We start from the raw sequence: 24815 nt of genomic DNA, 5'->3' as shown, positions 1-24815 counted from the left end.
CTGAGTTAGTAGTATCCTATCTGCTGATTTCTCTGGGGTCAAGCCACCATGGAACAGCAGCTTCTGTGCACAGAGGAATCGAAAAATGTCCACCACTCCCATCCCAAGATGTTTCAGTTAAAATACAGTTTTCTTTTGGAGGTTAAAAGGTTGTAAAAATTGGGTGCAAAAAGAAACAAACATACAACTCAAAGCCACTCTGGTAGGAAAGCAAGCTTTGCTCCTAACTCAATGAAAGTGACATTTTCAGCTAAGGTTTTCCATTAAACAGACTCAGTGCTGAGAGAGGGACAGATTTTGCCCTTTGTCTCCCCATGGAAACCACTTGAGCAGCAATGATGCCTGGATGAACTGGAAAAACAACAGCTTTGCCTGGCTTACTTTGTCAAAGCTGCATTCAAGAGAGAGAAAAAAAGACAAATAGTTACCAAGTTATCTGACTGCAGATGATTTGAAAAACCCAGGGAAAAGGGTATTTTCTCCATAGGTCATCACCATGTCAAAGCTCTTCTGATATGAAAAATGTCAGCCTCTTCCTAGATCTGGTCTTTCCAATAACAAACACATGCCCAGACTAATTTGACTGTTCCATCTAAAGCCAAAATACTACACAGCTGATAGTAATGTGCAAAAATAACTGTGATATTCCAAAATATTTTTTGTCAAGAGTTAGAGAATATTTACAGTTTTGTCATTTACTACATCAGAAAGATAGATATATTTCCTGGACAGTGATTATATCATATAGAATAGAGACCTAAATCTTTATAACCTTTAATGTCTTCCTGCATTTAGAATTTTCATCTTTCCTATTTTCTTAGTAAGTGGGCACCACTCCAGTGAACAACACTGGATTAAAAATCAATATGAGTCTATTCAGAACAGATGCAAGATGATTTGTTGCATGATGAAAATTTAGCATGCTCATTTTATATTATTATATTGCACTTCTAAAGTTTGAAATAGGCGTAGAAGGCAGATAACACTGCCTTCAAAAAATACATTGTACATATGACTGATAAAATGCTGTTCTTAGTACCAGTATTAGCATATGGAAGCTAAATAACTTTTTTATGAGTGAAGTTTGAATCTCAATATTTTTCTAAAAATCTTCAGAATATCTGGAAACAGCCAAATTATAATTTATAGTACAGAATATATAGAAATATTCAGGGTTTTAAACTCTCAGATACATGATATGTCTCCAAAAGATAAAATCCATTACCAAAAACTTCATCCTCAGAAGGCAAAAAAAGAAGAAAAAAGTGTATTTTCACAGAAAGGAGATGTAACAGAACTGAGCATTCTGTTTAGGAAAAAGAAAAAAAAATACACCCTTAGGGCAGAAGTGTGGAAATGGTAAAAGGCAGACTAGTATTCAAAAAATCATTTTATGCAACTGGCTACGTGCATTAGGAGAGGTTTCAATTTCTTTTAAAACATAAAAAGCTAGAAAAATTTATCCCTAGAGTGAAGAAAGATATAAGACACTTAATTAACACTCTTTTTATAAGCCATTTTGTTAGTGATTTGTTTACAGGTCAGATTTCAATTTTCCATTTTTTGTGCCCTTTTTTCAATTAAGTTTGTAATAAAAACACATCTACAATGGGCATTAACATGGCATATGAAAAGGAAACTGGAATACTTGTAAAGCTTGCACACCAAGAAGAGAATGAGTATTGAACAGAAATAAACAGGACATTTGCAGCCCTTCAATACTTGAAGGGGGATGATAAGAAAAAATGGTGACAGACCAGAGAGTCAATTCAGACTACATATTAGGAAGGAAGTTTTACAGTGAGGCTGGTGTGACACTGGCACAAACGGTCCAGAGAGGTGGTGGATGCTCCTTTGCTGGAAACATTCAAGGCCAGATTGGATGGGCTCTGAGTGGTCTGATCTAGGTGAAGATGTCCATGCTCATTGTAGGGGGTGTTGCACAAGATAACCTTTAAAGGTTCCTTCCAGACCAAACTATTATGTGATTGTACAGTGTACAGAAAGTGAGTTCTTACTGCTCTGCTTGCACTCACTTATGTTTAGTGTACATGAACACCATATCGAAGGAAACTGACCAGCAAACCTTATATTTTGGGTATTCTCAATTTCGAGATCAGTTCTGGACAGTACTAGCGCTTGCTCTTCAAAAAACCTTCATCTCTAATCAGAAATGAAAGTTGGTAGCTCCTGTCACAAGCAGGCTCTGAGCTCCTCAAAAATACCCTAAACAAAACACCCCACCCCCCTCCCGCCAAAAAAACCCCAAACAAACAAACAAACCCAAACCAAACCAAAATGGGTCAAAAGAAATCTATCTACAAAAGATAATGGGCATTTCTCAAAACAAAAATTCAGTGTTTCTGGCAATACATCTGTGAAGTTGATTTTCCAGAACAACAGATGTATGAACACTTACAGGAAGCTTCAAGTTTGTCAGACACAGACAGGTGTCTTTTACTAAGCACAGGAAAAGGAGAAAAAAGGTTAATCTAAGCAGTAAGCCAAAATTATCTAGAATAAGGAAATCTTTTAAAAAGCTAAAAAGACTGAAAGCTATCCATTTTTAAGCTTAATACTGCCTTTACTGCCTAATGGTTAGAGGAACTAAAAAAAGATGACAGCTCTTGAGACAAACAATCCTGTCAAGTTTCCACAGATTACTGCCTTGTTCTTTTCTTAATAATTAATGATTAAAAATAAGCAGCTACTAACAGAAACAAATATAATTAATGAAGGATTAGTCTTCCACACAGATTATATGCTATTTTATGGATGTTTTAAACAACAGAACATGATTTAGTGTTCACCTCAAAACTCCTAGGTATGAGCTTGCTGTAATTACACTGATAAAGGCTTATTTTGATTTCAGTTCAGTGTCAGAAAAAGTGATGCATATTTAATCACATTCCTCAAACAGAATAAAGTACAAAGAACACTTGGAAGAATAAATTAACTTAATCTAAATTTTTAACCTAATTACTGTATTCATTCAAAATACTCCAGCTTTATTTTCCTTCTTTTGATTGTGCTTTGTCATATTTAAATATGAGGAAAATAAGGAAATAACAGGCTAATGGTGTTACCATTCAAAGCTGGGGATAAATGTCTTAATGGTAAACCATTATTTCCATCTAAAATACCACAAAATCATTATATAAAAGTTACAAAATTACTCTATATTACCTCTGCTCAAATGAGATGGGGTAATAAAAAATCTGATTTTCTTTTCTATGTTAATGTAGCTACTCTTTCTAACAAAGCTGGATTTATCCTCTTCAACAAACAGCGGGCATTAAACAAGGAACTCAAAATTCCACCAAACCTTTCCTGCTCACTGCCTGGTGAAATTTCATAAAACACTATATCCCTGTGGACATCTAAGAGAAGAACTCTAGGAGCAGCAGGTGAAGGAAACCATGAAGTCTTCAACAGACAAAATGTCTCTCCTGACTGACCAACCATGGACATGCCTGCAGTCATGGATCATGGAATGTTTCCTATCCACCATGCCAGAGATGGTGGATAGGCAAGGAATTAAATTGAGTCTTAGGTAAGACTAATCAGGAGACCATAGTTGCTAAAATATTTTGTTTTGGTTTACACAAGTTCATGGTTTCTATTGAAGAGGCAACTGATTTTTATTTATAGTGGCTGTTTCTACAGGCAAACAAGGAAGTGCACAATATGTAAATCATGCAAAATATTAAAATATGCTCTGTGGAGAGCTTTTACACATACCAATACAAGAGTTTCTATTTTGAATTTTGTGTGCCAAAACTAGAGTTAATGGAGACAAAAGTAGTTTAAAAATGCCCTTAAAATTGCAATTTAATGATTTACAAATTTAAGAATGCTAGATTAGGCAAATAACTATGTTATATTTAACAAAAAATCTGTTTCAGAGAAGGTATCAAAGTTGTTAAGCCTGTCATATCATACACTGCTGTAAAACGAAGCCAAAAAGTAACTTCAGCTTTCACGAAGACATTACTTTCTAGAAGGTTCTTCTGCAAGAATGACTATATGTGCTAATAACAAAAGATATTTTACTGTGTTTGAAGGGTGGTTGTAGTTAATGCAACTGAAAGAAAGGATGTATATTTTCAGTCACAGAAGTGGTGGACTGCTGCTTAATTTTCAGGCAAATCACTGACACTACCATAATTTTTCACATCCATACAGGCCTCCTCCACTTATGTTTGCAATACCTTAATTACATTCCTTGTCAGCACAGCTATAGGAAATCCAAGTTCAGTGTCACAGCCTTCCAGCTGCTACTGTGAAGGTTAATTGTCAAAGAAAGAATTTTCCAACAAAATCTCTTTCAAAACTACTGTATAAAATAACCACACTGTGTAACATATCAAAGCTCCAGTAAATAAACCTAAAAAAGGTACTCCCTTGAAATGTTGCATTTATCAAGTAAAAGTTTGCCTTTCCCAGCTACACAGGCAAGACTGCTTCTTTAATTGTAGAAATGCAAGTATTTAACAAGATGTTGTAATTTGTGTTGTATCTTGAAAGTGAACATCTGAGCATAAAACAGAGATTAATCCAATTTTATTCATAACAACAACAGGAATACCAGCAGGCTTAAGAGATGTCAAGTAACAACCTTTCTTTTAATTCCTCCCTATATTTAGATTATATGTAGTACTTTATAATATTAACCCTTTCTGAATTTCATCATAGGGAGGATACTGTCTCAAGTATTTCCTATTTTAGCCAATGCTAGATTTTCACTTCATGTTCTTTATAATTGTAGTAGACAAACCTTCCATTGATCAAAATGATATCAAAATTGTCTTTCTCATCCTTTCCCAAAAACGCAGCAGAGTGGGAGTGGAACATTTCTACTGACCACATAAGGTCACAACACACACCAAGCCATCTTAATTGAAACTTCCAACTCATTTGCCCACCTTTGCCACTACACTTTTCTCTATGAGACAGTCATTCCTCTCTTTCCAGTCAAGCGCTGCATAGGAGTTACTGGAGACAGTCACTGTCCCAGAACTTTAAATCAACTTGCAGCCATCCCAGCCTTGCAATGCAAATAAAGAACAAGAATTTCAGTTTGCAGGAAAGTGTTGATAAGAAGCAGAGTAGAAAGGAGAATTTTGATAGGTTTGTCATACTCTGCATGTTAATGAGATTCATTATAGTCAAAATAACTGGACTTTGTGAGCTTTGTATCCAGATACATCACACTGCTAGTCAGGAACAGCAGGACAGTTATTATCTAAAGCTAAATTATTCTTCTTCAAATGGACAAACCCAGACAAGAAAGATTATTACTTATGTTGCTGTGCAAAAGCTCTATCATCATTGGGGATGCTGTGAACATTCTTAAAGTGAGTGACAGGAGAAATCAATTTTCTGCCAAAGAGGACTGCAAACAATTTGACAGGCTACCCTCTTTTCATCTGTGGCACTTCAATCTGCTATAATATATACATGCACGCTGAAGAAACAGTAGAGCCATAGCAAACTTTCCATGCTAGACTTCTTTTCCAATTCCTGGTGTATACATTCAGATCATCCTGCCCATATAATTTTTCTGCATGTAGAACAACAGGATAAATTCTCAAAGTTTTATCTCTCTAAACTGGTCTTAGAAGTGCTAAATATTATTTACCAGACATCTAACAGCAGAATACTCTTTCATACTTATTGCATGCATGCATGTATACATCTCTTTGAAACAGAAATACTTCACAATAGAGTTTTGCATGAATAGTTAAATGAGAAGTATCTGTTCAATTTAAAATGGATTATATAAAATTATCCTCCCTGCTTCCCTGCATTCCCTTAAAAATGAGGGGGAATAAAATATTTCTAATGAACCAAACCCAACCAGCACAAAAAAAGCCCAGCTCCTAGAAATGGCTCAGCAAGTTTTTCCAAAGATGGAAATTACATGACTTCTGGTAGGACACACTGTTGTGGCAGAAGCTGTTACTAGGCCTCTGCTGCCCAAATACCTGCACGAGTTACTATTTCCAATAAACATGCCTTTTAACTCTGTTTAAGCAGGAAGAATTATGTGCTGTTGTAAATGTTACAAAAATTCCCAAGGGCACATACACATAATGGAACAACGCTGTAAAGCCAATGCTTTAACTAAAAAGCGCCTGTAAAGCTCTATCTGTCTTTGTTCAAATTGCTCAGGATTTCCCAACTCATAAAAATATAACATGAAATTATTGGTAAACAAAAACATAAACAAAAAGATTTCCTCTTACTGCAAAATCCAGACATTAAAAGTAAACAAGTATTCTGTGAAAATAAACCAAAAAACCACACAAAAATCACAACAAACCAACATACCAACTCACATTGGGAAAAAACGTTTCAAAAATCCAGAATAAAGATTTTTATACTTAGTTAAGGAGGTTTTGTGCTTACCTTAATATACCTACAATTTTTTTGATAGCACATTGGACAATATCCCGAGGAGAAAGGCCTAGATCTCCAACAGCCACCTGCAGCAACTGCTGCACCATGTCCAGGGGCTGACCATCTATACACATGGCTACTGCTTGCTCATGGATTTTTTCTTTCTCTGATCTTGACAGATCATATAAATAGCCGTACTTCTGTAGTGCATCCTGTGAACAGACAGTTTTTAGAACACTAATCAGTGTACTGTTTATTTACAGGGCTGTATCAGTCTTCCTTTCTGCTAGGAATTAACATATACTGAGAAAAAAAAAAGATTGATGGAACTGAATTTTCAAAACCCAGGTCAACAAAAGCAAAGGTAGAAAACATTAATAAAATATGACAGAAGATTGATGTCTATCACTGCTAGTCATGGTAACACTCAAAGCAAGCACTTGATCAGTAATCATTACCTGTTTGCTGCTTTTCAAATAAGTGATAAAACTGTGAGTGAGTGTTTCCAGATGAGCAAGAGATTGTTGCAAATGATTCAGTGTTTCTTCATAATTAGCAGATGGGTTTTCAGCATCTTTCATGTCATTATCTGAAGTTTTTTTTCTTGATTTCTCAGAAAGATGTTTGACTGCCTTAATAGCCTTCTTAGTCACTTCTATCCTGGCTTCAACTGGCAGCTGAAAAAGATTGCTTAATTATTTATTCATTCATTACCTGTACACTACTATTTGTATTACAGCAGTGCCAAGAGGTCAGGTGGCTCCACAACACAGCATAAAACTAAATGAAGTATTTAATGGGAAACAACTTTGTTTCTGACTTGTCATTTATTAAAGTGATCAGTATTCCTTTACTTTCTTCTGCTGTCCTTCTTTTAACTGACTCATGTTCATTTTAAACCATATGAACTTCTTTTCCTAATTATATTATTTTTGTAGACTGCCACCTTATAACCTTTCATTTCCAGTTCTTCACTGAGAGATGTGTGAGAATTGCTTTGCAAGACTGAGTGATAACTCACCTAAGATTAGTTTTGTCAGATTTAGACCACTGTTTAAAATATAAGACCATAACCATAAGCAAAAACCCCACAAGGACTGAGAATTTTTATATCAATCTATTCAAAGCCCAAGGTATACAAAACAGTAACGATACAAAATCCTTTTAAAGACCTGTACAACCAGCTGTATCTAGGCATTAAACTGAAACAAAGTCTGACTTTTCTGTCAGACATAGCTTGGGCTCAAAGTCCAAATCCAAGTCTAAAGTATGATTGTAGATATTCATGTACGATTTGCTCATTTGTAACTTCAAGTACGTTTTAACAATGCTTGCAATATACTCTCCAATGGGTGGGAGTGTCCTCTGCCTGAACTCTAAACCCAAAGCATTGGGTACTTTTAACATCAGGTGTTTTAGTTGCTGCAATATTGAGCAAAGACATAAACAATTTTAACTTTCAAGTTGAAATACATAAGGAATAGAATAAAAATGCTTAAATCTGTATGACACAGTGAATAGGAAATAAGATGAATTATCATAAAAGAAGGCAAATAAACTGCTACAGCATTATTCATACAAAGTCCAAGAGATGTTTACAGCATGAATTTAACTAGCTACTTCCAAAGCCATAAAAAGTTTGATAAGCATTATTTAGTGGAAAGCTTTACAGTTTACATACTGTAAAACTCCCTAGATAAAAAGTCACAAGTGAAAGATCTATAGATTACTCCTGGTTTTTTGTGCTATTGCTGCGAACCACACTAATGGTCTACTGGATATTTTAAGGATGAAAGCAAAATGAGTGGACATTATTGTTAGAGCTAAGAAAGTTTGCCAGTTTGAACACAATACAAAGGGAATTTTACCATACAGTTTCAAATGCAACAGAGTTCCATTCCCACTCAAATTAACTGAGTTTGTTACTGTGAACAAGGCCTCAATATCAGGTTTTACTCTAAGCCAGGAAAAATTCATAGCTTCCACATCACATTAAAATCTAACAACCACAGCTGGATTTATATATCCATTTTATAAAGATGATAAAAGAAGAAAACACCTACATATTTCAATTTTTTCTCTTCTAGTGTACATTCTAATGTTCAAAATGCAATTAAGAGTGATGCAAAAAGCAAACAATTTAAGTATTCCATCTAACTTATATCCTAGAGGAAAGTGTCAATATACTGCCAGTTTAGAAGTCATGTTGCCATAAGCACATGCAGAATAAAGCATTCAGATTCAAAAAAAAAAAAAAAAAACCAAGAAAGAAAATACAGCTTTTTCACAAGGCTGTTTTAATTTTGCATTCACATTTGCATAGTGCCAAAATGCAGCACTATGAACATATAATTTCTCTGGTTATTTTATTCCAAACCGTGACTAGCTCTCTTCCGTACTTCTAGTCAGCTTCAGAAATGAGATTTGGTATCAGAACCAGAGATAAAAACATAGCTTAGGGGTTAGTTCAAGCTTTGTTTGCATGTGAAGTGAAGTTTTATATTTAAAAAGCTTTTACAGTTTAAGAAGATTCTAAAATCTATAGACTATAATGTGTAATAAAAAAATCCCAAAAATCTCTTTTCAAACCAAAGAACATCACATACTATTTCACCTCAACAGATTTTACTCCTCAGGGTAAAAACTCATCTCATAAGCCTATTCTCCTCAGAGTACATAAGTACTTCTTAATAAAGTATACTATGAGTATTATTTACTTGTATGTGAAGATGCTGACCCTGCTAGTCTTGTTGTCAGTGATTAACGTGCAAGTGTGAGATTATGGCAACAGCTCTACTTCTTTTAATGGCACAGGAACCTGGGATGCCAGAAACACTGAAACATAGAATGGGTAGAAAGGGCCAACAAAGGGCATCTGCTTAAACAGAGCCACCTAGAGCCAGTGGCCAAGGACCACGGTTCAGGCGGCTCCTGGGTATCTCCAATGTGGGAGGACTCAACAACCCCTCTGTGCAACTTGTGCCAGTGTTCACTCACCCTTCTAATGAAAAATGGGTTTTGATGTTCAGATGGAACAGCTGGGTTCCTGCTGCCAAATCACAAAATCACAGAATGGCCTGGGTTGGAAGGGACCTTAGAGATCACCTAGTTCCAGCCCCCTTGCCTTGGACAGGGACATCTGCCACTAGACCAGACTGCTCAAAGCCCCACCCAACCTGGCCTTGAACGCTTCCAGGGATGGGGCATCTGCAGGTTCTTTGGGTAATCATTTTTCCCAATGTCTAATCTAAACCTACTCTCCAGTTTGAAGCCATTCCCTCTTGTCCCATCTCCATCATGCTCTTGTCTGTCTCCATCTTTCCTGTGGCTTCCCTTCAGGTACTAGAAGGCCACAATTAGGTCACCCCAAAGCCTTCTCTTTTGCAGGCTGAACAATCCAAATTCTCTGTCTTTCCCCATAGCAGAGGTGCTCAGTCCCTCTAATCTCACCCAACTCTTTGTTTGCTACCACTGAGCATGACATTAGATAGCACAGAACACACCTTTGGCCAGCCCAAGTCAGCTGTCCGGGCTGTGTCCCTTAACCACTTTTTGCCTACCTGCAGACTATTCAGGGCTGAGGTGTTGAGATAAAATTTAAGCCTTGACACCGTACAAGCAGTGCTCAGCAAGTCAAAATCCCAGTGTGGTATCAACACTGTTTCAGTCACAAATCCAAAGCACAGCCCCATTGAGGCTGCTATGATGAAAGTTAACTTCATTCCCACCAGACCCTGTAAAATTCATCTGGAAAAAGTTTAAATGGAAGTTTAAGGAACAAGTTAAAGAAAAGATATTAGTAAAGTTTCCTATTCCATTCTCAAAGCAGATTTAATTAAAATAACTATATAAAATGAAAGGCACAAGAAAGTAACTTGCACTGATACTAGAAAAAGAAGTACTGTCAATATCCATGAACAACACAAGGTCAGGCAAGGCAAACCAACTGAACTGGAGCACAGTGATAAAATGAAGCCAAGTAATTCAAAAAGTAACATCTGAATGCAGTCACGCTATGTAAGAACATTTCTTGTACACCTTCAGGCAATGTCATGCCCTGTCTTCCTCAGTGTTTTATACAGCATTAAGCCAATCAGCCAGACAAAAGACAGTGAACAATATTCTGGCCTTGGCCTTTTTTTTTCTTTTAACTGAGCTTTTTTAATACAGTTATTTTAAACAGCATTTAATGTCTCTAAAGTCAAGAAAATGATGCAGGGTAATGTTCAGTTGTAACAGTTTCTCATTCCACACCTCTTTGGTATGTGGTCAAAAGAGTACTACTGACTCGGAGAAAATAAGTCAACCTTTCAACTGAAATCACTAAGTTGCAAGAAAAGTTCTTTTCAATCTTTTAAATCACAATATGGGAAAGAAGTTATAAAAGATGGAATGTTAAACAAAAAAACATCATCAGCTGTAGTCTGATGGAAGTCTGCAATACAGTACTCATGTAAAGAAAATTTCAGCTTCTGTTTCTCTGCAGAAGACCAGACTGATGAAACCACTGCTTTTTATTCTGTTTTTCCCATCTAAAGCTGTGGCCTTTTCTTCTTCTAATCAACATATTGTGCCAAGCACCATTTGTAGCGTGTGTTCAATAATGAAAACATAGTGATTTAAAAATATTGTTTTCAGTTGTGTTTTGTTGTGCTAGGCTTTTTTTCCAGAGTATTGTTAATCAAAAAACCATCAGGGCAATGACCTATGAGCTCCTCAACAGATGGTTCTTTGAAAACATAACCAACTCTCTAGCACAATGAACAAAATGCTGGCAATGAAGGAATTTAAAAAAAATCCCCGAACTATCTAAAATGCTTCACAAAGATCACAGAAACAGGAACAAATGGAAAATCATCATGGTAAGAAGTTGATGTGATCATTGCTATAATTAACAAACTATGACATCAACATTATTTAAAAGCAAACAGAGCTGCTGAGGAAAAAAGGTGACAGATTCAAAATGCATGCAAAAATATGAGCAGTCATTCCAAAGAATATTTGGAATATCTCCTCTTTAGAAAGAAATCTGTTCCATACACACAGACAACCTTTTCTTAACATTACAGAGACTGAATGATTTATTATGTAGTCAGAAAGACTTAAATAGTTATACAGAGTTAAAGCATATCTGAGAATAAGTGCCACAAGCAGGAACCTTTCCACTGCTTGCAGCAGTGAGCTTCTGTGGTCAAGGGAACTGCCCTTCAGTGTGTGAGGATGGCACTGACAAAGGCTTAAGGTCCTTGCCTGTTTCATTTACCACAAACACAAAAAAATATTGCATCAATCTATACCTTCTTCAACAACATTAACTATGTTACTTTAGGTCTATGGTTTTCTGAAGTCCCATATGATGCATCTCTGTTCACACAGTTTCCACCACACAATGTGACCATTTAAGGAACCCTTAAGGCCTGGGAACTGAGTCTCATCTTTCAGGTGGTAACTCATTTCTACTAATTTCTACCAGTTTTTTTTGCATTTTGACTAAGTATCAGCACTTCCACGAAATACTTAAATATGCATCTGTTGTAGGAATAGAAAACTGATATAGCAAAGTATCTGGTCACAAAACTAGACTGGGAAGAAAGTGCTGAATTAGAAATTAAAAGAGTGAGCACATGACCAGGGCAGCCCCAAAACACATAAAATTTAAGTAACAGGTGCAAGTCAAAAGGCTGCTTTTATGTATGCAGCGTTTTCCAGATGAAAAGTGGAGGAAAGAGACCTCAGAGATAAGTTTCCAGGGTCAACAATGATAGAATTTCTCATTGTACAATTCTACTTGAGAAGTGAACAAGATCCTGAGGCAAAACTAGTTTGCAAGCTGTGAATCCCAAACCCAGTGCATGGCACATTAGATGACATGACCAACTGTTTCAAGCACTTCTTGAGCATCTTTCATGGCCAGAAAGCTAACAGGTCTCTACTACAAAATTCTGCCTGACCACAAACCACAATCATCTTGCCCTTAGTGTTTCTTTCATGCAACTCCTTCTCTCTCAGGAGGGTAGAGAAAATGTATTAGAATCCTGAACAGAAACAAAGGAAAATAATCAAGGTGTTTCAAAACAGACACATAGTGGAGGATATCCACTCTCCCCCTGTACCATTCATCTGGAATAAAGGAGAAATAACCTTGAAATACTCAAGAAACATTAACAGCAACAGTTTCAAGTAGTCTGTTGCAATGACCACATGTAAAGACAGTACATTGTTCTCATTAAACAAGCCATGCCCTTGCTACCTCAGTTCAGGGTCAAGTCTGGCAATTAACATCTCAGGAGGAGTCGGAATCATTGCTCATAAGAATGAAAAAGTACTTTTATGAGATAAAAGGGAACAAAACACCTAAGCCAAGACAACAGTTCTGCTAAAAAGGCTTCAGAGACAGCTGATGGAACTAAAGAAAACATGCTGGTCTACTCTGACAGTCAGATCACAGCATAAACTCTGTGCTGACAAAGTTTCTTATTAACCCAGCTAGAATTTTTTTCACCAACTTCTGATATAGACACAGGTTAGACGGGTTCTAATAAACCTATACTAATATTGTGGGGACATTAAAACAGTATTTAAAGACAGAACAAACTGAAATTCACCTCATTAAACATGGTGTAGAAATACCTCAGAAAAACTGTCACAAACGAAAATAAAGAAGATACACACAAAAAAAAAACCCTGGACACTATTGCCTTTTCATTTCAGTTAAAGTTAGTGAAGACATCTCTAGATCTTTTAATAGAGTAAAATCTAAGAAATCTCATTTCTCTTTTGCGCTTCACAATAAAGATATGTAAGAAAGCATAGTTAAATTTTTATGCTAGAAATAGCCTTTCAAGTAGGTTTCACTGGGCAAAAAGAAACTCCACATCTGGTAATATCTGGTAACAGATAAGTGTGCATTGAAAGTGCATTCTTTCAAAACCAGGCTTTCAGCCAGATGAGATTACAACAGTTTATAATTTACATTATTACAATGGTTAGAAACTACATGCATTGGGCCAGAATACTTTCTCTGTGGAACATCTTATTCTGAATGCAAAAGCTGGTACTAAGCACAAGCCTGCGGCACAATGAATTTTAGGATGAGCTCAAGTAAATAAATACAACCACACCAGTGTCTGGTGGAGTGAGAATGCAACAGGGCACGGGCAATCCAGGAGGCACCTGGAATGCACTGATGACAATGTCCTTCTCCAAGTCATACAGGAACCACCTAGGAGAAGTGCTATGCTGGAGCTTGTTTTCACCAACAAGGAAGAACTGGAGGGGAAAGTGACAATCAGGATCAGCCTGGGCTGCAGCAGCCATGAAGATCCTTAGTGCAATGAGGAGAGTGCACAGGAAGTTCACTGCTCTGGACTTCAGGGATTTGCCTGGTAGAGTACTAGGGGATAAAGCAAAGAGGGACCCAAAAAGGCTGGCTGATATTGAAGCACAGCCTCCTTCAAGTGCAGGAACAATGTATCCCAAAGAAGTAGTAGTCAGCAAAAATGCTAGGAGGCCTACAGGGATGCACAAGGCGCTCTTGGAAAAACTAAAAACACTAAAAAGAAAGCCTACAGAGGGTGGAAACAAGGACAGGTACCCTGTGAGGCATACAGAGGAACTGTGCCAGCAGCCAGGGATCAGGTTAGGAAATCTAAAACACTGCTCAAACTAAATCTTGCCAGGAATGCCAAAGGCTACAAGAAAAGCTTCTGTAGGTATACTGGTGAGAGAAGAAAGACTAGGGAAAATGTGGGTCCTCCCTGGAAGGAAATAAGAAGTGGGGTTACCTGAGACATGGAGAAAACAGTGTCACCCAATAACAGTTTTGCACCAGCCTTCACCAGCAAGTGCTCCAGCCATGCTACCCAAGTTGCAGAAAGCAAATGAAGGGGCTGGCAGAGTGAAGAATAAGCCCCTGCAGAAAAATCTCATGCTCAAGACCATCTAAGGAACCTGAAGGTGCACAAGTCCTAAGTCCTTATGAGATGCCTCTGTGGGTTGTGAGGGAATTGGTGCATGAATTTGCTAAGCCGCTGTCCATCCATTTGAGAAGTTGTGACAGTCTGGAGAAATTCCCACTGACTCTAGAAGGGGAAATAACAGTCCTCATTTTTAAAAAAGGACAACCTAGGGAACTGCAGGGTGGTTAGTTTCATCTTGGTGACTGGCAAGATCATGGTGCAGATCCTCCTAGAAACTATGGTAAGGCACAGAAAATCAGGAGGTGGCTGGTGACAGCGAACACAGCTTCACTAAAGGCATATCATGCCTGACAAATCTGGTGGTCTTTTCTGACAGGGTTACGGAACTGTTGGATGAAGAAAGAGGAGCTGTAACTGGTGTCATTTACCTGGACTGGTGCAAAGCATTTGACACTGTTCAGCATGATGCACAAACTGGAGAGACGGATATGACAGATGGACCACTTGGTGGATAAAGAACTGGCTGGGATGGCTGCATACAAGGAGTTGCATTAAGGGCTCAATGTCCAAATAGAGAGCACTGACAAGTGTCACTCCTCAGGGGCTGGTATTGGGACTGGCACTGTTTAACATCTATGTCAAACACAGGGACAGTGGGACTGTCTGAGCCCAGAGGAAGCCACAAAGATGTGCAGAGGGATGCAACAACTCTCCTATGAGGACAGGCTGAGAAGCTGGGCTGCTCAGTAAGGAGAGGAGAAGACTCTGGGAAGACATTAGAGTAGCCCTCAACACCTAAAGGAGGCTGCAGGAGAGCTTTCCAAAGGACCTGTAGTGATGGGACAAGGGGGATGGCTTTAATGAAGGAGGCCAGGTTTATATTATATAAGATAGATGGAAGAAATGCAGAAATCCTCCATGGCAGGGAGGTTGGAACTTGATGGTCTTTAAGGTCTCTTCCAACCCAAACTACTCAATGACTCTATGAAATACACAATATCTTATTCTCAGTTGAATGAGCACATGAGGTCTCTGAGGTTCCATCAAAACTCTCACATGCACAGATCTAACTTCCCTAAGTGAATAAAAATCCTTTCTTTTCATACTGGCTGTCATAAAAAGAAAAGGTAGGCAGGGAAAGGTTTACAAATTTATCTTCAAATACTGCAAAATGAAAACGGTAACATCTCCCGGGACTTTCTTCTTGATACTATATTGAACTCATATATTATATGCTTCACCTGAGGACTAAAATTCTTTAAAAATATCTCCTTACCTTTGTGACAGCTTTGGAAGAAAAAGTAATTTCATCAATGAAAGTAGCAATATCATCTGGATCGAGTCTATCAAAGTATTTGGAACACATTTCATATGCATGTATCCACTCCTCCATGGTTTCTGGTATTTTTTTAATGAGATGGTGATCACCATTCCAAAAAAGTTTTTGCAACCACACAGTATAAACAGAACTTGGTGACAGCATGCTGCCATCTTTTTTAGGAATTTTGGGAGCCAGTTTGGAAATAGATAAGATATTTTGACTTGTAAGGATGGGCTCCAATGTTTCCAGAGGGTTTTCAATTTCATCTGTTAGTTTTTTGTAATTAAGACCTAGTGACAGAAGGAGAAAGAGGTAAAAGTTATTCATAATTACATCTACTCCAAAATTACATGTGAAATAATGAATACACTAGCAACTGCAGAACTAAAAAGACTCTAGCCCATCTCCTTTTACAAACATAAATACTGACAGACTTAGATTTTATGATGTCTTGGTGCATGTGAAATTTCTCAATCCATGGAACGTATTTTAACATTATATATCACTCCAGCAAGGGGGAATGGGTCCCAACTGAAAAAGGGCAGACTTAGATTAAATACATGGAAGAAATCCTTCACTGTGACGGTCGTGAGTCACTGGAACAGGATGCCCAGAGAAGCTGCGGATGCTCCACCCCTGGAAGTGGTCAAGGCCAGGTTGGGTGGGACACTGAGTAACATGGTTTAGTGGACAGTATCCCTGCCCATGGCAGGGGATATGGAATTAATTGATCTCTAAGGTCCCTTCCAACCCTAATTGTTCTGTGATTCTATGACACAACCCGAAAAAAACAGATTCTCAAAGAAGCAAGAACATATATATAGTATATAGAAGCATGCTAGAAGTTAAATGTAAATCCCACAAAACCTCATGCAAGTCAAAGCATGAGTCTTCATTAATTTAAAATATGTATTCTGATCATGTAACAACTGGTACTCACCGCTTAGGAAAAATTGTAAGGCACTAACTACAAGTAAACTAAATAAGGTCAGCTAGAGATAGGACATGTAGATCCATTTACATCAATATTTATATAATCAAGAGTTATGCTACTACTCTGCTTCCCAGAGGAAGAACATCCTTGCAATTAATTTACCAACAACAGAAGTATTTCTAGAAATGATACTATTTTGTTTTCTTCTGCATATAATTTCTGAAGTAACTGACTTCTATTGCCATGTTCTTATTCATACACTTTGGGCCTGCAACCTCTGCAAACACTTAGCTGTTGTTCCTTCATTCCTACCTCTAAACTGTGCTGAACACTGAGAATTTTGATTAGGCATGTAGTACAAAGATTTAATTTTTTACCACGCAAACTGATGAATTTATGTCTGACATATTTTCCCAGGACTTTTTTTTTAATAAATTGCTTAAATAAATGAATGAAACAATAACTTCATGGCAGAATTTTCTTTGGCAAGCATCACAGAACTTGATTGTTGAATAATATCAATAAGAACTGAGGGTCACTCCTCCTCTCCAAAAACTGACTTTTTTCTTCCTGCAATACATGAATTCATAGGCACCATCTCTTCAAACTTTGCAGCACAGTTAGTGTCCAAATCAAATTAGGTTCCAATACTGATCAATTAATTAATCCTCACAGGAGGTAATGCCATACAGTGTGTATTTTTCAATCTGAAACTGGATTTGGAGTTGTACAACTAAAATTCAAGAAAGTATCCAACTAACAAGCAAATTGAAAGTAGTATTTCAAGTTCCTGAATGTTTAGCAGCAGAGTATTTTACAGTAATTGTCTGAAAATGTAGGGCTACAAACAATGCTGTAATTCTGGGAAAGGAAAAGGTAGTATCAAGGGTAAAACATAACTAAAAATTATCCTCCTTCAGACAAACAAACACAAAATGCATAAAGTCCCTAATATATTCTGTGATTCAGACTCTCGAAAGGTAAACTTTCTTAAGCCCATTGAGAATATTCATGTTAAACTTGCAGTGTTAAAAATTATACTCTAGGAACTTGACATTTTTCATTTAAAATTTCACTATGAAATATCACCAATAATCTTAATTTGCATCACTAACAGAAACCTGTTCTTGTTTTTTCTTGCTGTAATCAAATGATTTCCAGTAAAACAAAGAAAAAGAACTTGCAACTATATTAATTGTATTCATCTCCTTTGCTCACAGAAAAGAAACAATTACCAGGAAAACAAACTAGCTGAGCATAATCATCCCAATACTTACATCATAAAGTAATAAATACAGTGATGAAGAAAACAAACAGGTACTCTCTTACCTGGTGCAACCGCTTTGAATTTTTTCAGGAGTCGTATGTGAGTTTCAGGTTTAAGAGCGTGGTTCACCACTTCTGAGCAGCCACAGTTTTCCAGGAGTGTAAAATAGTAAAGCAACCGCTGGTGATCTTGGCCTTCAATACTTGGGTAAACATATTTAGCCATGTGCTCATGAAAGGTCTCAGGACTGCTTTTCAAAGTCTCAAACAGACCAAGACTTTGTGCTCTTTCTTCTATTTGCAGTGTCGATAACCTGTGTTTAGAAATAACTTTTGCTTAAAGGCCTGGATGAGCCATGAAAGACTCTTACAGCTGCACACCTGGGAGAGAGGACAATTCTTCCCTCTCTTTAGGGTCTCACTCACAAACACTTAGATAACTGTACTCTCTATAAACAACAGCTAAGCAACTCTTGTATTTCCTGATCCTGTTACCTTGGACATGCAGATTAAGGGTTATGAGTACTGAAGTGGAATTCAAAGCAGGATTTCACATCTGGGAGTACAGCTATATGTAAAAAGAAAACGTACATCCAGGACATGTGTGAAGGAAGACTTTATTAAACATATTAACCAGCCACTTGTGGCTGAATGATGTCCAAAGATCCTACTGCCCAGTTAGAAGCTTTCGCAATCCATTACATTCTGTTTTCTGTAGCTGATGAGTACCTGTGCACATCTTGAGAGATATTATTACTGAAAATTTGGTCTTGCCCAGCAATTAATCTGTTTGGCACTATTATTAATGCTTAGGACAGTTTACCAAGACTTTGACAGTTTCACAAGTTGCTTCTCAAATTATCATCCATGAAAGCTTATGAAAATATCAGTAAGCTTTGGGTTGACCTCAGTCAGTCTCACTGCTTCGGGAAATTCTTTCCTGAATCTTTTGAAAAGAATACATTATCCTTTTCACAGTATGAATTCAGACACCTCCAGCTGACTACATAAAAGATAATCACTCTTTTTTCCCTCGGCTGGGAGAAAAATGGGTGCATATGGGTGCATATCATCTTAAGTTTATCTTTCTCAACTCAAAGTTTTGCCTAAATCTGAGGAAAATCTACTTTAAAACTGATTAAATTAGAATTTCGTAATTTCCCTCCCCAAATACACATGCTGTAAGTTAGTGTTTCTCTTTAATATCCAAGTAAAATGTCTGTTTCATTCTTCAAGATGATTTTGTTACAGCAAATACCACAAATACAACCTTCTCAGTTTAAAAATTAACTGATTTCTTAGGGAGAATAAGATATTTTTTAGATATTTTTACATCTGTGACCTATCCCAAGATGGTTAACACTGCAAGCATTCTTTTAATTCTACAGATTCTTCTTATTTGTTATTTTTTCTACAATATTAATGAAAACAAGTATGATATTAATAGAAATAAAGTACCATCCACTCTTCATATTGGGGAAAGCAGACACTTCGACCTGATGTACTTCAAGACTGTGATATGACTATTTTTTTGTGTTCATACCCAAAGTTGAAACTAAAAGCCAGTTGAGCATTAAATTACATGAACAGGATTGGCAGATGTTTGCAGTGTTTTTAGGGCAGGGCTGATTGCAGATAGGAAGATTTTATGGTGGTGTTCAGAAAGATTCTGGAACAAGAGGTTCTGTGATAGACAAAAGTTTGTTTTGCTAAAATCGTAAATTCCATTTTATAGAGTTTTGATAATCAAATGTGATCAGATTCCTCAACAGAAATAACTAAGTTTTCTCTTGCTTTTTATAAAATGTCATTCTGAACAATTTCCAGACTCATATTTCACAATAAAGTCATTAATTCTTTGTCACCAAATAATCAAAAGAATAGTTAATACAAACTATGTTAATTCAAACTATGAAGCTCTTTTGAGCTTCTCCCTATGTAAAGTGGCTCACAGAAATACTGCGTATTTGGTAAAGAGATTAAGTCTTAGAATAAACTTAATTTCAGTTCAGAATGAATGCATAATGAAACATCTATTATTAATGCCATAATCCCAAGATTCAAATATACTGTAATGGTCATTTGCTGTCAATCAATTTTAAAATGAGATTATGATACAAAAATATGCTCAGCAGCATATCATGCTATTATACATCAACTTTTAAGATTTTCTTTGAATTTCACTAGAGAAAATATGGTTACTCTGTACTTCTGTGATTTCAGAATTCTATGAATACTAAATCAAGGAGGACAAGAACAAAGAAAACAATAGAAAACTGTTGCAAAACAGTTGGTAATATTCGAGTCTCAGAGAAGGCAGCTGGCTCTTTCACACTCAGCCCAGTGTTGCCATGTTTATAACCTGACTGTCTGTTTTGTTTAAAGCAGTAAATAATTTAGCAGCATCAAAATTTAGAGGGTATGACTTCTCTGTTTTTTGGAGGAAGTGAAGAAAAATCTCAGAACATTATTTCATCTTCTCCAGACAATTCACTAGGCTTTGTTTTTTATGCCTCACATTTTATAAAATGTTTCAATGCTTTTTTTAATTAATAGTTAATGTTAAGAGACGTACCAACACTGCTGCAAGCTAAAGGTGCTTTAAGACTGCAACACTTGAAACAAACCAAATTCATTTCATCATATCTGTCAGAACAGTAGGTAAGAGCTGCTGCATTACACAGGGAGTTCTACATCACTGTCATCTGCATGTGCTATTCAGGCAAGTAGCTTGGTCTTCCATCAAATGGGTTTATTCCTCTTTCAGTAGGCAAAAACTGCCTGACATGATGTAAGGGGTTAAAATAAATAAACACATAAATTTAAAAATAAAGGTCCTAAAGCCACTGTGGAACAGACATTAAAAGCACCCCTCCCGTTGTGCCACACCCGTGCCAGGCTTGGTCTGCCATAATCTTTTAGGCTAGAACAGTTTCAGTAAAACATTGTTTAAAAAAAAACCCTGCCTCTATCAAAAAATGAAACTAATATGAACAGATGCACAATGTGAATAGGGATATATTTATTTCCTCTATTATGTAGAATAGAGGTCAATAAAGAGCAAAAAAGAGTAAAAGAGAAACTATCAGGTTTCAGGATACATTACAGGGACTGTCAGAATAACTCCAGGATAAGTTGCTACTGCAAGAGAGAACTCAACATTCAAAGTTATGGAAATTTGAACACTGAAACAAAGTCCTGGAATACTCTGAAGAACAGTAAGACACACATGGACTTTCAACCTTGCCTGCAACAGCAGCTTTCACAGCTGGCTGCAGAAGCATTACGTGGAAAAGACAAATACTCCCATACTATCCCAACACAAGACAAATGAACACACAACCCAAACTCCACTCCCAATGTAATTAAATTATGTCATACTTCAGCATTTATTTCTATGTAACAGAATTGTATGTGCATTTGCAGAGGAGACAACTTACCCACTGTCAGTGAATAAAAATTCCAGATGGGTCATGTAAACTTCCCAAAGTGGAACATTGTATCGCTGAGCCAAAGAAACAGCAATTTTATAGACATTTTCTTCAAGTGTCCTGGTTGAGGACAGGCATGAGAAAAATAAGGAAAAGTTATGTTAAGCCCTATGAGACATAATATGAAAATAAATGCTTATGTTAGAAAACTTACTATGTCTTTTTCATAAAACAAGAACATAGAAAAAAAATTAAATAAAAATACATTAAGCGTGTCCTTCTGCATTTACTTATACTTGGTGCTCCATTTGGGAAAAAATAAATAGAAGAAAAAAAAACTACAAAGATATTTCAAAGACAGGAACCTACACCACAAACACTGGTTCTCAATGGTAATTTCTACTCCAGACTGTGCTAAGGCAAAAATCTCAGTTTTCATTCCATTTCAATTACAAAGTGATGAAGGATGTAACTGATCACAGTTAGCATTTATTTGATTTAGTTGCAACACCTACAGTATTTTAGCACAACTGGTATATAAATCCTCAAAGCACTTCCTAGTAGTTCACAGACAAAAACACTCCCAGTATTTGTAGACTAAAAGGAATGAAGATGTCCAGCTCATTCTGTCTTAAAATATTAAAAACTACTTTTCTGTTAGTGCATAAACCCTTTTACAAAACAAGAGATGGAGATCATGGTAAAATATGAAAGCTCAAAGTTAACTTCATATTAATCTTTACCACTCCAGTATAGTTTGGTTCAAACAGAGATGAATGGTTCTTGTTTCTAGGCTGGCATAAAGGCAATACTGTTAAGGCTGATTTTTGGGTTTTGGTTTCAGTTTGGTTGGGTTCAACCTTTTATCTTCAGGATAATTCCAAGAAAAACACTATTTGTGTGTAATTACTTCCTCATAGGTCTGTCATGAACAACTTCTTAAAAATGTACTTAATGTGAATCCTTGAGGAGGCTCTGCCTGAGTTTGGGCAAGATGACCTCCAGAGGCCCCTTCCAAGCTCAGCCATTCTGTGATTCAGTGAAAGAGGAAGATGGTATGAATGCTTTAGTTGCAAAATAATCCAGTCAATCATACAAATCAGGAGTGGCTCCTGGAACTAGTGGAACCCTTTCCTCCTGGAACTTTATAAGCTATACCACAATCCTCCCCTTCTGTCTTAGAGTGGCATGCAGCAGCAGCCTAAGGCAGTGGTGGTTTACGGAAATTATACCATATAAATGAAGAACAGTACAAGCAATTTATTCATTGTCAAGGTAATGACAAAAGCAAGCAGCTGTTGCACAATGAAAAGCTGAAAAAATGAACTTTCAGCTTTCTTTTACACACCCTTTTTCATGCCCAGCCCTGCCTGCCTGTTGGTCTGAGTCCAAGGACTGCCAAAGGAGACCTCACGGAAGGTGAGCACAGGCACACTTTGCATGTATTTTGGTGTTGCTTACCCAAGAGTGGCACAAACTCAATAAACAACAGCTTCCAAAGATATACACCAAATACAGAAGATAATGCAGCCTACTACCAGTTAGCTAGTTTTAGCAAATTGCTCCAAAAAGCTGTTTTGTAAATAAAATGTAATCTTTTCCAGGTGTTGTTCCTTCAAACAGCACTTCATGAAAGATTAAAAAACATGAGGCACTTAATTAAAAAAGTAAGAACAAATATGCTACACAATTACATTGAATTTGTGCATCTTTTCCATTAGAAAATGCAGATTAAGACTCCACTGAGAAGATTAAAGCAAGGAAGCTGCAAGCTGAACAAGTAATTAACTGGATCTCTGCAAATGCCCAATATGGAAGTGCCACTTCTAACCCTTTCATATCGCGTTCTTACCTCTACTTACTGTAAGTAACTTTCTTTTCATATTTACTTTATTTTACAAGAGAGAGTATCTATAAACTCTGGGGTGAAAATGTAAGTTATCCTGCTGTAATCAAAGTGAGTATCTGTAATAAGAGAAGACTACTTGTACTGAAGTTTCTGTAGGTAGTCATCAAGATGTAACCTACTGACACACCAGACAGATGAGCTTAGTAACAATAGATACAAAGCAGGCAATTTGAATGGAAACATTAAAAGACTATTAAAAGCTATTTTTATGAATGCAGTGACAAAAGCTATTTTTATGAATGCAGGAACAAATTTCACAGATATAAAGCATCAGCTTTGTGTCCAAAACCTGACCTTATACAACCACTCTTATTTGGTATATCAATTCCATTTAGTAGCAAATTTCTATTGGAATTGTAGCTATGAGTAGCTACATATGTGGAAAACTGAAAATATTTAAATATGCTCTTCAAAAGCTTTATGCAGACATCAGCTGAAAATCTGAGATTATATTTAAAGCTTCTTATTGCAGAGAACTCTTTCTCTGACAGTCTGTCAACTAGTCAGCTGTGACTGTCCCTAAAACGTAAGTCATATTCATGACTTGTTCACAGCCTGAAGTACCTGCATGCAGATATTAATTAAAGGTACTTTTAATATGAAAAGTACTATCCTATATCCTTCTTTTTTTCTATTCTGGATTTCTGAAAGATGAGATAAAAGCATGCTAAATATCAGAACATATGTGGTGAAACACTTCCAAATGACTACATGGAAAAAATACAGTGATATACAGCAGTTCTAACTAAATTATTAAGAATAAAATACAGTTTAACAACTCTTTTTTTTTTTCAACTATAGTTCATTCCAAACTTTGATGCATGGGCATACATTAATAGGATGCTAGGGCAGGTTTACAGGAGATGAAAGAAACAGACCAAACCTTCATCTATGCTCTGCTTTCATTAATCCCTGATTAATTTTAATATCAGAAGTTAGTAAATGAAGAGTTATAGATTCAATTATAAATCCATTTATTTGAGCAACATTTCATTTAAGTAGAGCAGTTACATAGAAAAAGCTCCAACTGTAGCTGTATTACAGTGTAAATCTCAAAAGCAAGTAAATTATCTCTCTAAAGGTCAGCACTACTTTCCATTTACTCTCCTAATTTAAAGCTTAAAGCTATTCTATTCTGAAACAGAGAAAACAAACCGAATACAAATTACTTACTCTGCCAATCCTAGTATTGTTTCTCTCTTGTACTGTGCATCTGCTGTGAATCTCTGCACGTCCACTCCTTTGCCAAGTCCTTGCAGAGTCTGAGCCTGAGTGAAGTCCAGCAGTCGTTCATTGTAGTAATGCAGCTGATTTATCAAACTGCTGATTTCTTCAGGCCAGTCTGCCTGGGAATACTGAGTAACATGCTTTGTGACCATCTGAATCAACTCTTTTGGATCAGCCTGCAAAAATAACAAACAACAAACTAAAAAAAAAATCCCTGTTAATTCTGAACAAAGAATTATCAATATATAATTGACCCCTGTGTTCAAAACTAGGAAATTTGTTTCCATTTCTGAGAAATTTTAAGTAAACAGAATTTAAAATTTTCTGTAAGGCCCATGTGCTCTGATACCATAATTTATCCTTTTGGAATGTTTTAGACTACTCCATATGATACCAATATTTTTAA

At 36.6% G+C, this 24815-nt stretch overlaps 1 protein-coding gene across 1 annotated transcript in view; it reads right to left on the bottom strand.

Annotated features, from left to right (window-relative positions):
* NBAS (NBAS subunit of NRZ tethering complex) overlaps positions 1-24815 on the bottom strand; it is a 160057-nt gene that overhangs the window by 38446 nt on the left and 96796 nt on the right. Inside the window, exons 41-46 of the mRNA XM_058020301.1 lie at positions 24356-24585; positions 21283-21393; positions 17906-18156; positions 15598-15932; positions 6861-7079; positions 6412-6614 (exon numbers count right to left, since the gene is read on the bottom strand). Coding sequence (XP_057876284.1) covers positions 6412-6614; positions 6861-7079; positions 15598-15932; positions 17906-18156; positions 21283-21393; positions 24356-24585 — 1349 coding nt within the window. The remainder of the gene's footprint in view (positions 1-6411; positions 6615-6860; positions 7080-15597; positions 15933-17905; positions 18157-21282; positions 21394-24355; positions 24586-24815) is intronic.

Source organism: Melospiza georgiana, chromosome 3 (genome assembly GCF_028018845.1).
Source record: "Melospiza georgiana isolate bMelGeo1 chromosome 3, bMelGeo1.pri, whole genome shotgun sequence".
Taxonomy (NCBI): Eukaryota; Metazoa; Chordata; class Aves; order Passeriformes; family Passerellidae; genus Melospiza; species Melospiza georgiana.
Note: the sequence above shows the minus strand (reverse complement) of the source record. Positions and strands in the feature narration are given on the sequence as shown.